Source organism: Phaethon lepturus, unplaced genomic scaffold (assembly GCF_000687285.1).
Source record: "Phaethon lepturus isolate BGI_N335 unplaced genomic scaffold, ASM68728v1 scaffold56940, whole genome shotgun sequence".
Taxonomy (NCBI): Eukaryota; Metazoa; Chordata; class Aves; order Phaethontiformes; family Phaethontidae; genus Phaethon; species Phaethon lepturus.
The window spans coordinates 1-12,465 of NW_010512322.1; the positions used below are offsets into that span (position 1 = coordinate 1).

The 12,465-nt window shown below is 40.5% G+C and overlaps 1 protein-coding gene across 1 annotated transcript; it reads left to right on the forward strand.

Annotated features, from left to right (window-relative positions):
* Positions 1-5: 5 nt before the first annotated feature.
* On the forward strand, positions 6-10,292 carry ZXDC (ZXD family zinc finger C; the record flags this gene model as incomplete). Its single annotated transcript, XM_010286316.1, has 10 exons — positions 6-24; positions 543-695; positions 1,665-1,743; positions 1,855-1,985; positions 2,918-3,088; positions 3,659-4,344; positions 5,064-5,148; positions 7,033-7,205; positions 8,514-8,615; positions 9,680-10,292. Coding segments are annotated over 10 exons (1,686 nt in total), but the record flags the coding sequence as incomplete, so codon positions are not given.
* Positions 10,293-12,465: the final 2,173 nt, after the last annotated feature.

Below are 12,465 nucleotides of genomic sequence, written 5' to 3' on the forward strand. Positions count from 1 at the left end.
GGCCCTACCGTTGCGACTTCCCCGGTAAGCCGCCGCCCGGGCTTGGTCCCCTTCCCTACCCTTCCAGAATCCAGGATGAGATCCCCTCCCCGCGTCTGTGCTGCGGCTCAGCTCCCTTTTCCTCCCCGCTGCCCCTCCTTCCCCTGCGGATTCCCGGAGTCTTGAGGAAGGGTCCTGCTCCACGCCACCTCGGTTATCGGAGGGAGAATTTGGGAGCTGGAGGATGCTGCACCTTCGCTGGCAAGCTTATGCGTGGCTTTGTGCTGGTGTGGTGAAACGCATGAAGTCACAGCACAAGTTCTCAGGGGTGTGCCTTAAACCAGGCTGTACGTGTTTTGATTGACCACTTTGGCTAAATAATTGTAATCCCTGGGAGTGACGTAGTTTAGGATTGCACTGTGTGGTTTTTCCATGGGGCAGGATGTAATATCCTGGAAAGAGGATCACGCAGGCCTCTCACTAAAAGTTGTGAGGGAGAAAAGTGCAATTTTCCTGATTCGTCTTCCTGTCACGCTGATGCACTGTTTCGCTTCTCTCCCTAGGCTGTGAAAGAACATTTATCACGGTGAGTGCGTTATTCTCCCATAATCGAGCCCACTTCAGAGAGCAAGAGCAGTTCTCCTGTTCGTTCCCTGGCTGTAACAAGCAGTATGACAAAGCCTGCCGACTGAAAATCCACATGAGGAGTCACACAGGTACTCATGAGGGTGACTTGTGCCTAGGGAAGTACATGGAAGATAGTATGTGGAGAGTGGGCTTCAGTTCACTGGAAGAACTGAAAGTCGTGAAGAGAGAAAGGATGACATGAGTTATTTGGAGCCAGTGAAAATGTTTGATTCTTGGCCTTCTGGGGGGTAGAAGTGCACTGAATGAACTTGCCAAATGCGAAGTAATTATGGAAACGCATAGCTGTAGCCTTTGGCATGTGAACTCTGTTCAGAAAAGTTATCCTAGCTCTATTTCCAAGTTCATAGACATTCAAAACATTGTGTAAATTCTAATCTTGGTCAAAACAAATGACTAAAAAACTCTCAGAACATGTGGAATGTATGTATGAAGGTTTGGAAGATAAATTTCAGTTCAAGCAAGCATTCCTGACTTGCAAGGACCACTGCTAAGCTGAAATCCAGCCTTCTACTATTTTAAAGACAATTATGTGTACTCTCTCCTGTCCTCTGTTTTCCTGCTTTCATGACTTTACAGTGTGAGTTTTATTTGTTGTTGTTGTTTTCTTAAATGTCACTTTTGTTAAGTGAAAGTTCATAGACATGATGGAAACTAACTTCACGTACTTCACTGTATTGTAATCGACATATAATCACAGGTCATGGAAACAGGAAAAAAACATTTCAGCAGTGTTTCTGTTTTGAATAATGCTATTATTGGTTCTTGAAGCACCTTCAAGATAGCTCAGATTAATATGAGGTGGATTGATAATTATCTGTGTTCCCAGGTCCATAGGGAAAGATGTGATGGCCTTGGGTTAAAAGATGACTCAGATTGTACGAGGGGGAAGGGGCATCACAGTACTCTGCAGTGAATTGCAGGAGAGGGTGGTAGAGTCGTCTTGCCTTAAATTAATTCAATTTAAGCAGCTTTTGAGATTTTCCAGTGCAGTGTTTATTTCTGTCTTAGATTATTAATGTAACCTTTCTTTGCTTAAGGCGAAAGACCTTTTATCTGCGACTTTGAAGGCTGTGGCTGGTCTTTCACCAGTATGTCCAAGCTGCTGAGACATAAAAGGTAGCCTTTTCTGATTAGACTGACCTGTCACTTGCTGTTTGTTTGTTGTTCTTCCACTGCTTGAGCAGCAGTGGATTTAATCATGCTAATGGCAATTTCCTTCCCTTGTAGGAAACACGAAGATGACAGGAGATTTATGTGCCCAGTAGAAGGCTGTGGGAAGTCCTTCACAAGAGCAGAACACTTGAAAGGCCACAGTATAACTCACCTTGGTACAAAACCATTTGAGTGTCCAGTAGAAGGTATTGTTCAACTGTCATATGTGTTACCTTGTAATTAATGTGTGTAATGCCTAAAGATTGTTTGCCTTTTCCCCAAACACAAGCTTGTTGCAGGATTGGAACAATTTAGCATGAGTCTTCTAACAGAGTCTGAAGAGGTAAAAGTAAACAGAAGACATGTAACTGAATGAGTGATCATTCTCAAATTTATGGATTGCAGAGAAAACATTGGTTCGTGCTCTAGCTTGCTTATTTTTTTTTTCCCCCTTTATGATGAACAGGACTACTTTATTATGGAAAATCCTACTTCTGATACTCAGTTTCCGTAGCTTGCCTTTTTCACTTGATTCATCAGAAGTAATGAAAAGTGGTCCTGTCCAACATCTTCAAGGCCACGTTTTGCTGTTGTGACATTTCATCTCGAGTGTTCAGTGGTTGTGCTGTGGTAGTCTCTGCTGCTAGGCTGGTGGATGGCCGTGTGAATGGTATCTGTTGTGGTCGTATGGGAGCCACACTGATGCTCCGTGGGTTTCTTAGCACTGCCGCCATCACTTCAGTGGGACTCCGGGAACAAAGACTTTGGATCTGATCTGGAATATTCTTGATAAAGTAAAGCAGCTCTAGCTGGTTATTGTTTCTCCTTTTAATGGTTTTGCCAGAAGTCATCATGAAGAATTTACATTTAAGATGCCATAGTGGGGAAAGGTTGTGCATTACACTGAATGACTTAAGGTTTTCTTGTTTTCAGAAACAGGTTGTTGAACTATCCTACTCACTGAGATGTCCTCAGTATATTTGGCTTTCTTCCAATCCCTCTGAATGTATGCACAGGTGCTGCAAAATAGCAAAGAAAGTTCTGCAGAGCTACTCTGTTTTGTTTTGTTAAGACACTAAATAATGAACATCAAATTGAAATTAGGTGAAACTTTAAAGCTTTGTATATCTTCTTGCAGGCTGTTGTGCAAAATTTTCAGCACGAAGTAGTCTGTATATTCACTCCAAAAAACATCTTCAGGATGTGGACTCATTAAAGACTCGTTGCCCTGTATCTAGCTGTAATAAATTATTCACTTCCAAACACAGTATGAAGACGCACATGGTCAAACAGCATAACTTCAGCCCAGGTAGAGTATTTGTTTCAAATTATAAGAGGGGTGCAATGGAAAAACTAAATGTTTTATTAAGGAAAATGTGTGTTTAAGGGTGTTGAAATCTAAACCCCATTGATGTGAATGGCAGAATCTTCACTGAGACTGGAGTTCGTTTTCTCCCCCTAAAATTTTCAGTGGGACCTGTAACTGAGTATCAGAAAGTGAGACTTAAGCTTGACCTGTGTGAAATTGTGAGAAATTGCAGCTTGTTTGAATGAAGTAGAGCTTGTCCTTCTCCATGCCATCTGTAAAATATGAGCAAGGGCTAAAAGCACTTCTTTCTCCACTCCTCTACAACTTATCTTGGTCTGGCCTGCCTTAGTGTTACCTTTTGGCAACTGCTTTTGTAACTGAAATTTCTCAGTAAAGGAGTGAACAACTTTCAATGAGTTTTTTTCCCTTAAATCTACTTATAGAGAAGTTGGAAAGTGTTTTAGTAGGCTGAGAATCTAGAGTTTTAAGGTTCCTCCTTTGATCATTCATATTTTTCCTCCCCATTGTCTGATGAAAGGTCTGTCTTATAATCAAACCCTTCTCTTCCAGATCTCCTAACTCAGCTCGAAGCAACCAGCTCCCTCACACCCAGCAGTGAACTCACTAGTCCGGGTCAGAGTGATCTCAGCAACATAGACCTCGTATCCCTGTTCTCCAACGTGTCTAGTAACAATTCTGGAATTGCGACAGATATGGCGCTAGTGAACTCTGGAATTGTCACAATCGATGTTGCTTCGGTGGGCTCAACGCTCGGAGGAAACCTGCCTGTCAGTAACAACTCTTTAAGCCAGGCAGTCGATCCCTTGATACTGGTGGCTAGCAGTGATATGCCGCAGAGCCTGGACAGTTCTCTCTTGCTGGGAACCAGTGCAACAGTTCTACAGCAAAGCACTTTAAATTTGGATGATGTACAGACTGTCAATGCGGAAGCGTTGGGTTCGTTAGCATCTCTGTCGGTGAGGAATTCCAGTCAAGATGTGCACGGTTTGACGTCCAGCAATAATTTAACAATTGACACAGCCACTTTGACTCCTTCTAGTAGCCTTGGTGGTACCAATGTGCCTGAGTTACTAACGCCAACTAAAGTTGAAAGGAATTTGCTTCCTAGCTCGGACGTTGTTGGTCAGCAAGAGGGCAGCAAAGTAGTGACACAGTTTGTCTTCTCCAACCCTCCAGGGAGCTACAGTGCACAGAAAGAAATGGATCTTGGCACAGTGACTGGCAGCTCATTTTTGGTATGCAGTAACTGTTCATTTTACCCCTAGATGACGGAGACACCCTGACTTTGGGGATATCCATTATTACTTATACCTTACAGGGAGACCTTTCTCTTGGATTTTGCAGATCATGCATTTTGGCTTTTTTTGATGAAGGAGGTAGAATGTTATGTTGAATAGTGTGTTGTCAGAAGTAGATTCAGTGTGGTGATAAAGTCTCTTAAGAAATACTGGAATTCTGGTGGGGGGAGTTAAGGGAGAACCTTTCAAAATAAAGGATGAAAAAACAAGCAGCCATCTTTCGAAGGATGACATGGCATTTACAAGAATACCCAAGAATACATAGTATGTCTTGTGCATTTCATTCCAGGGAGATTTGGGCTGGGAGAGTAACTGCAACATTTTCATCTCAGTCCTCATTCCCATTTTAAGTACTCTTTCTGCTTTACTGTATTATTTGCAGACTAAACTGTTTATTTACATGAAAAAATAAATGTTAAAAATCTGAACGCTTACAGATGTGGAGCTAACTTCCTTCTGTGTTGAACTCCAGATATTAAGTACATACAGGGAATTTGTTGAAACTCTAATCAGAAGAGCATGGGAAACTAGAATTAAGTGTTTGCAGTATAAAAGATAACTGCAACTGGGAGCTCATTAGCGTTTGTTTATTGTCTCAGTTTGTTCTTGCATTCAAAAAACTTTGCATCTCTTAGCTTTTTTTTTTTTTTTACTAGGAGAGCAGTGGGTCTGCGAGAACAGACTACAGAGCCATTCAGCTAGCCAAGAAAAGAAAACAAAAAGGGAATGGAAGCAGCACAGGTGAGAAGCCATTAATTTTGTTAAATTTACTAAATACAATTATTTAGGGTTTTGGGCAGTGAAATGGGAGCAGGTATTTGAGTACATTCTTAAACATTCCATACGATTTATTGCTAGTTAAAATAATTATGCATGTGGTATACCATCTGTTACTCAGTCTAATCACATTCTGTGGAATATCAAATTCACAGTAAGTTCACAAAGAAATCTGCACCGTATGTTTCATGACGCTATCCCTCCATCTCTTCATCTCCTTTTTATTTTCTTACTAAAAAAAAAAATGAAGCAACTTTGCTGTCTGTTTATGCTTTTGGTCTTACCTAGTGGGTTCTCTTTTACTCAGTAGAGACAATTAAAACATCAGCTGGATTTGTTTTGCTTCTGTGTTTCACTCAAACCTTTCTCTTAGATTTTAGCCTTGTAGAGAGTTCTTGTGCAGGGTGAGGTTTAGGTCATGATTTCAGCTGTCCCCTCTTTCTCTTAAACTGTAGTTCGACTCAAAGCTGTCTGATGTGAATTATACCCCTGGGGCTGGGCTGGAACATCACATATATATATATGTATAGTTTAGTTCTTCCTTGCTGTCTCTTATCACCTTGGTTTTCAGAGGTGGAAGGTATTAATTTTTAAGGTGAGTTAAGAGACTGATTCTGAATTGAGCACTGTCATGTTTCTGTATTTGTAAAAGGCATACCTGCAGAAATTGTTCAGTGAATTTTCACATGGAAGGATAACTGCTTTATGAAGCTAGTTCTAAAAGTGTTTATATTACCAAACATGTGCATGTATCATCAAACATGTTTTTTGGACATTAGTCTAAACAGATGATTGCACTTAATCTGCATGTCTCCTAAAATGGCCTCAGAAAATTCCAATTTCTGTTCTACTCAAGACTCCCAGTAGTGCACTGTTCACCAGCTGTTGCCTTAATGCTACTATGTGCTTCCCAAAGTGGTCTAAAGAGTCTTGTATTTCTAATTGGTTTAACTAGGTTGAATAAACACTGTAAAGGGAAGTTCAGCATTTAAAAAGAAGTTACTCAAGCCTTTTATTTACTATAGATTCAAAAAACAAAATTAAAAAAATCCTGAAACAGCTGACAGGATTGTATCCTTACATTAATTTTGATTAGGTTTTTGGCTTGAGACAAGCAGCTGGTTCATCTTGTTTTAAAGTGAAAAATGCTTAAGGTGGTGATAGTTGTAATTTCGTAGCCTGTTCTACCTAATAGTCCTTGAAATCTTTTTGGAAATAGATGAGCTTCACTATGCTGTATTTAGAGTTTGGAAAAATTATGTACATGACTTCTCAGGAAATGAGTTGCAAAATTAAAAATAGAAAATGAAATTCTAATTCCTAATTCCTTTTTATAACTTCACAAATATGCTGATGTTTCTGTGCTACCACAGGGGTGAGCCCTAAGATTAGCAGTTTGTGATGTGGCTTTAATGGCATTCATGTAAAAAGATGCTCAGTCAGCAGTTTGAGTTCATCAGCTGATTGCTGTCTGGCCTTTTAGCAGTTATCAGATGGTGCTTAATTATATTGCACTGTTCCAGGCATTACAAGGAAGAAATTTTTCACAGTGTGGGTGGTGAAACCCTGGCACAGGTTACCCAGAATGGTGGTAGATGCCCCATCCCTGGAGACATTCCAGGTCAGGTTGGAAAGGGCTCTGAGCAACCTGATCTAGTTGAAGATGTCCCTGCTCATGGCAGGGGAGTTGCACTAGATGACCGTAAAAGGTCCCTTCCAACCCAAACTATTCTACGATTCTGTGATTTGCTGTGTAGTGTAAATAATTGCATAAAATTGAAAAATACTAGCGGGAAACTTTGACAAATTTCTTCTGGCCATCTAAATATGGAAATTGATCTCTTTTAGGGGCATCTGGCTCTGGTCAGAGGAAAAGCAAAGGTGGTAAAGTAAGCCCTACCAACTTTTCATCACCCAATCATGGCAGTCGACTTGGTGGCAACATAGTTCTGCCAAATGGAGGGCTGACAATAAGGGACCCTGCCACTGGAGCCCAGTATGTGCAAATTCAGCTTCTTCAGGTAAGGGCTGAGAAGGAGGAACATGCTCATCTTCTCTGTTATGCAAACCGGCAGGTTTATGGAAGAATGTGACTATCTGTGAACTCAGGTACTGCTGCTCCTAGACGAGGTCTTGAGGTCTGCAGTTTGTACAATGTCCATTAGGGCATTTGCCTGCAAGAAGCACTTTTGCTGGAAAGGGTGTATGAAGCTGGCTTTAGAGAGGTCTAGAAATAACTGGAAACAATGCTGGTTTGATCATAAAACTGCTGGGGCCCAAACAGCTGCATTGTGGAAATGGGTAAGATGTTTTTATTTCATTAGTGCTAATACTCAGTCCAGCCTGGAATGTATGGACATTGTAACTGTAGGGAACATCCTGTTCAGCTTCTTAGGCTGAATACAACTTCAAGCATGAAACACTGTGGTGAAACTAAATGTTTTAGCAAACTTCTGTTTTGCGTGTGAGAGTTGTGATCCTTCAAGGGCTTAGGATTTTCCCAGTTTGGAGAGGCAGTTATGAGAGCAGTGAAACTACATTCCTGTCCCAAAGTATGGGGTAATTGTTCTTCCAAAAGGAAAGGATTACTAGTATGCATTAACTTAGAGGATGCATGGGAGTATGACTTTTTCCTCCAGCCTTTTTCTTTGTTGATACCGCCCCCCCAATTCTTACATTACTCCACCTCTTGCTCATTTACCTTGTAAATGAGACTGACATGAAAAGATTCCTGCAAAATGAAGTTTCAGCCTAAACTGTTACTTCTCTAAACTGTTGAAATAAAGCTTAAGACTTTTTTCTAAAAATACCTAGTAATCCATGTGGCCTGATTAGTGGAGTTGTGGCAGTAGTATGTTTTTGGCCAGGTGTATATCTGTATAGTATCCAGACAGAGGGTAAGTTCATTCCACTTTATTCCTAACAACATAAGGTATGGAGAAAGCTATGGGCAGAGTTCTTCCTCTGTCTATTTTTCTGATGTGTGTAAATGTTTGTAACTTTCATGTTAAGTATCAGCTTCAAGCAACATGATGAAACTTGTTGCATATTTCTGAATGTAATGTTTGTTGGAAGATGAACCGTTCCCTCCTTTTTCAGATCTTGCCAATTTTCCAAGTTGATTATGGTAGGATAATAGGTTGTACACTGAGCTGGGTTCAGATTTAAGTGGTAGTTAGCTTTCCGCATGTCTTTGTGGATATAGGCCTTACTAGTACAGTGCAGTAGCTTTACCAGATATTTTAAGGTTGTGAGGCTGAGTGAAATTTGCCATATTGTGCTGAGATGCTTAGGGGTCTTGTAATCACATCATGTTTCTGCATTTGCAGGATGATTCCCCAGGAGAGGGAGAATTGCCCTTTCAGCTGAGCTCTCAGTCCTCCTCATCACATTCTCAGCTTACAGTGGATTTACCTGTTCACATACTTCAGGTACAGCATGTCAGAGGTGTTGGGTTTTATTGCCTAGCTGGAAAGGGAGGAGTTTACTATGAACGCTCTGGTGTTCTGCCAAATGAAAATACCTTGTTTTCCATTGGGAGTTTAATTTCACTTATAACTCTACACTGCAAGATTTATCTTGTGTATGTTACCAACCTTTGACACGTCCTAGGTGGTTGTTTTTCTCTGTTACTGAGTAATGAATAACTAAATGTTACTTATTTATTACTGAAGTGCCCCATCCTCGTTTTCCTGATCCCATCCTGCCGATACTAAGTGGGTCAAGAAAGAGGATCAGAACTGATATGTAACAGGCTACAGGAAGAGTGGGAAGTGGGAAATAAAATCTTGAGCCTAGATTTCAGAGCGGTGTCTGTATGGGGATGGCAGTTAGATTAAAAAGTCTGCTTGCTTCTGCAGTCTTTGGTTTCACTACTTGCCCTTGTTAACTACTGAGCGTCAGTGTTGTTTGAACGCAGAAACCCTCATGTGCCTTCTCGAATAAATGTTGGATTACCTGCTGTTCTGGTAAACTGCATGTTAGTGAGCAGGAGCAGCTGAGAACCGAGTGGCAATGAATGATTAGCATGCACATAAACCACATTTTCTACTTGACCATGTGGGGCTTTGGTTTGGATAAACTGTGCAATGCAGTTATCTTACCAAGTGTGCTTCTCCTGAACAGAAAATAAAGCTTTTCTATTTGAGAGGAGCACCTTACTGTGATAAAACTAGGGAATACAAGAAGAGTAATAGGGTTGTTGGCCATGGTAGAGAGTTAATAGAGGAAAAGCAAATAGTCAGTGTTTTTAAATTTATCTCCATTCGTAATGCTCATCTGAAGTGTTCCAAAGAAAAACTGTAGAGGCACCGTTTGAACTGTAGCGGCACAGTTTGAGTGGGTCCCCAAAACAGGAAAGCTTTGGGTTTCCTCTAAACCATTCAAAGCATTTCTCTGATGTTGGATAAATGTCAAGGTAATCTTACTGATAAGCATTAAAAGCATCTAGAGGTGAAAGCACTGAACTCTTCATGCTGTCTGTTTGCTTTAACAGGAACCACACAATTCCACTGAAGATGATGCAGGTTCTGATAACTCCCAGTTCACTGGAAGCACAATAAACTTACAGGATCTGGAATGACCATTATTAAGAACAGCTGCTTGAAAACAAATTGGGCAATCATGTCTTGACAGAGTGAGATAACTGTGTGGGTCTTTTTCCAAGGAAAATATGAAATCTAGGAGTATGGGATTATGGTTGCACTCCTTTCAATTTGCTAAGGATGGTTGCAGCTGAAAGATTTTCTTCAAAAATGTAAATCCCACTTGATGTGCCTGTGTAAGATACCCTGTCTGCCTGGTGGTTGGAGAGACTGAGGCAGACTGCTGTACAGTGTTGTTTCAGGGAGAAGTACTGTATTAAACTTCAAACTGAGGTAATATTTACTGTTTTCACAGAAAAGCAAGTATTCTACAGCTAACAAGTACAAATTTATAATCCTGCCTACAGCAGTTAAAACTTTCCTTCCATTGGTCTCTTGCTGGAGCCAGTGGCATTGAGGAATTAAGAGCTAAAATTTGCAAGTGTTTTCCACACCCCAAAAAACAATTGTTTCAGCCCATGCATTTTGGCAGAAAACTGGAATAAAGTGTCACATGTAACAAAATTGATGTCCTATGCCATGAAAATATGATGCTCTAAAATCTTTGTTTTAGAAAGCTAGATTCTAAATGTTAACTTAGCTGTGAATCAGTTTGTAGCTCATGTTGAGTTTCGCCCTTTCCTTGCTCCTGCGTCCCAAATAATTTGCTGAATTATTCCAGCAAAACTTGAAAAAGAAAACTGCAATAGAACTGTACTCACTGTAAGTGATTAGCTAAGAGTCCAACAGCATCTGAGAGAGGTTAGTTTTATCTTTGTGTTCCCTTTGTTGGGATGAATGTTGACCGTCACGTAAATTTAAGCACCTTGATTTTGTCTCATCTATAAACTGCTGCCAAGTTACCTGTAGACTGGCTGCTACCTTTTTTTTTTTCCGAATTGAACACTGTTAACACTTGTTCTTTATTGGTCTCCCAGAGTGTCACATGCACGTGGAGCTTCTGGTTTACAGAATATGTAGTTGTCAGAGTATTTTGAGGGAAAAAGAATTGTTACCTAGAAAAGAATTTGCCCCACTGAAAAACTGCAGTTTCTCTTGAGGGTGCAGGGAGAGGTTGTATGTACTGTACTTATCTGGATTGCAGACACCTAAATAAGTATAGGGTTGTATAGGAAAAAAAAACACCTTTTGGTTACATTTTAAGGTAGTAATTTAAATGTTTCTCATGGTGATGTACTGAATGCCTATAAAATTATGTATAGGAGTTTGATAAAAGGATGTATGTACTGTTTTTTATTCTCAATGAGGTGTGTGTGTATGCACGTATGTGTATTTTTTTTACAAAATAAGATATGTTGTGCAGAAGAACGTTGTGATCTTTCTAATCTTGCACATATTTATTTATTTTACAGTTATACTGATGTTGAATTCACACGAGGTCATTCAGAAATGCTTTTACTTCCTGTGCCTTTCGAACTATGTATGTGTCCAGATAAATGCTTTTTTGGTTGAAGACTTGGGGAGGAAAAAAGTATACAGGTTACATTAAACTTCAAATCCTGATTTGTAGGCAGTATTTTATCCTCTGGTTGAACCAGTTTTATTTTTCTATCTTTAGCTTAGCTGAGCATTGAGGTTTCTCTGCTCCTCATCCTGAGTTTACAGCTTATGTCCAGGGAATCTCTTAACCCTCTCAGGTTGGGTTTCCAGACCAAACTAATTGGTAGATGAGATCTTCTGCCTGCTGGCTGTGACTGCAGTATGGAGTCCACTCCTGAGAGGTAGAAAGGTTGAGGAGGAATCATGCTGAAGGGACTACTGGGTCTTGCTCTAGTGGTCACCATGCTCTCCCTGGAAGCTGAGACACCTCGAGCTCCCAGTGCCTGCATTATTCTGTTTTCAAGGACCATACCAGTTCTTAATCTATTAAAATGGCCAAGGAACACTCCATCTTTTTATGGGACTTGCAACAGATCTTTCTACTTCTGAAAATGTACCTCACTCAGCTTTGTAAGTGAATGTAAAGTGCTAACCTCTTGCGGCCGAAAATTGGATCACTTGGCTTGAACTCCATTGCTGGCAATGGATACCTGAAGAACTGCTGGTGCAAAAGGGTTAATAAAGCTTTTTTTTAAATGGTCAGTTTGTCACTGGATATTGTTCTTTGTATGGATGCAGCTGACATAAAGCTAATTGTTAGCAGCTTGCTTTCTACAGAGCTTGTGTTTTTCTTCTGCTTGTGTCTTCTCCACAGTAGTGGGATTGAGTCTATAAGACAGAAACCCGTCATTTAGATTAAGCCATAGCCTTTGTTTTTTATAGTCCTTCAACAGATTTGTGATTATAATACGTCTGGCAGGTGCCTGGCTTAGTTGTGCCTTAACAAAGATTGTTACCCAGGATTGCAATAAATCTCACTAGTCAGGTTTGTAGGGATAGTGCTATTCACATCAAAAACTGAATGAGAAGTGCATTGTTGCTAGCAGGGGCCTGAGAAGCAAAATGAGAGAAAATTTTAATTTATTTTCTTGGACAGAATATCAATATGGGGAGAAAAATGTCTGCCTGACAGACCCAACTTTCCCTGGGATATTGGGGTAGGAGAAGGTAGGGAATTTCAGGGGACTGTGAGGTTCATCAACTGAGCAAATGGCTTAGACTCTTAACAGACTGTAAAGCTATGAAAAACTTATCTAGAGCAGTGTCAGCCCTCCATGCTGCAGTTAAGGCTGTGCTG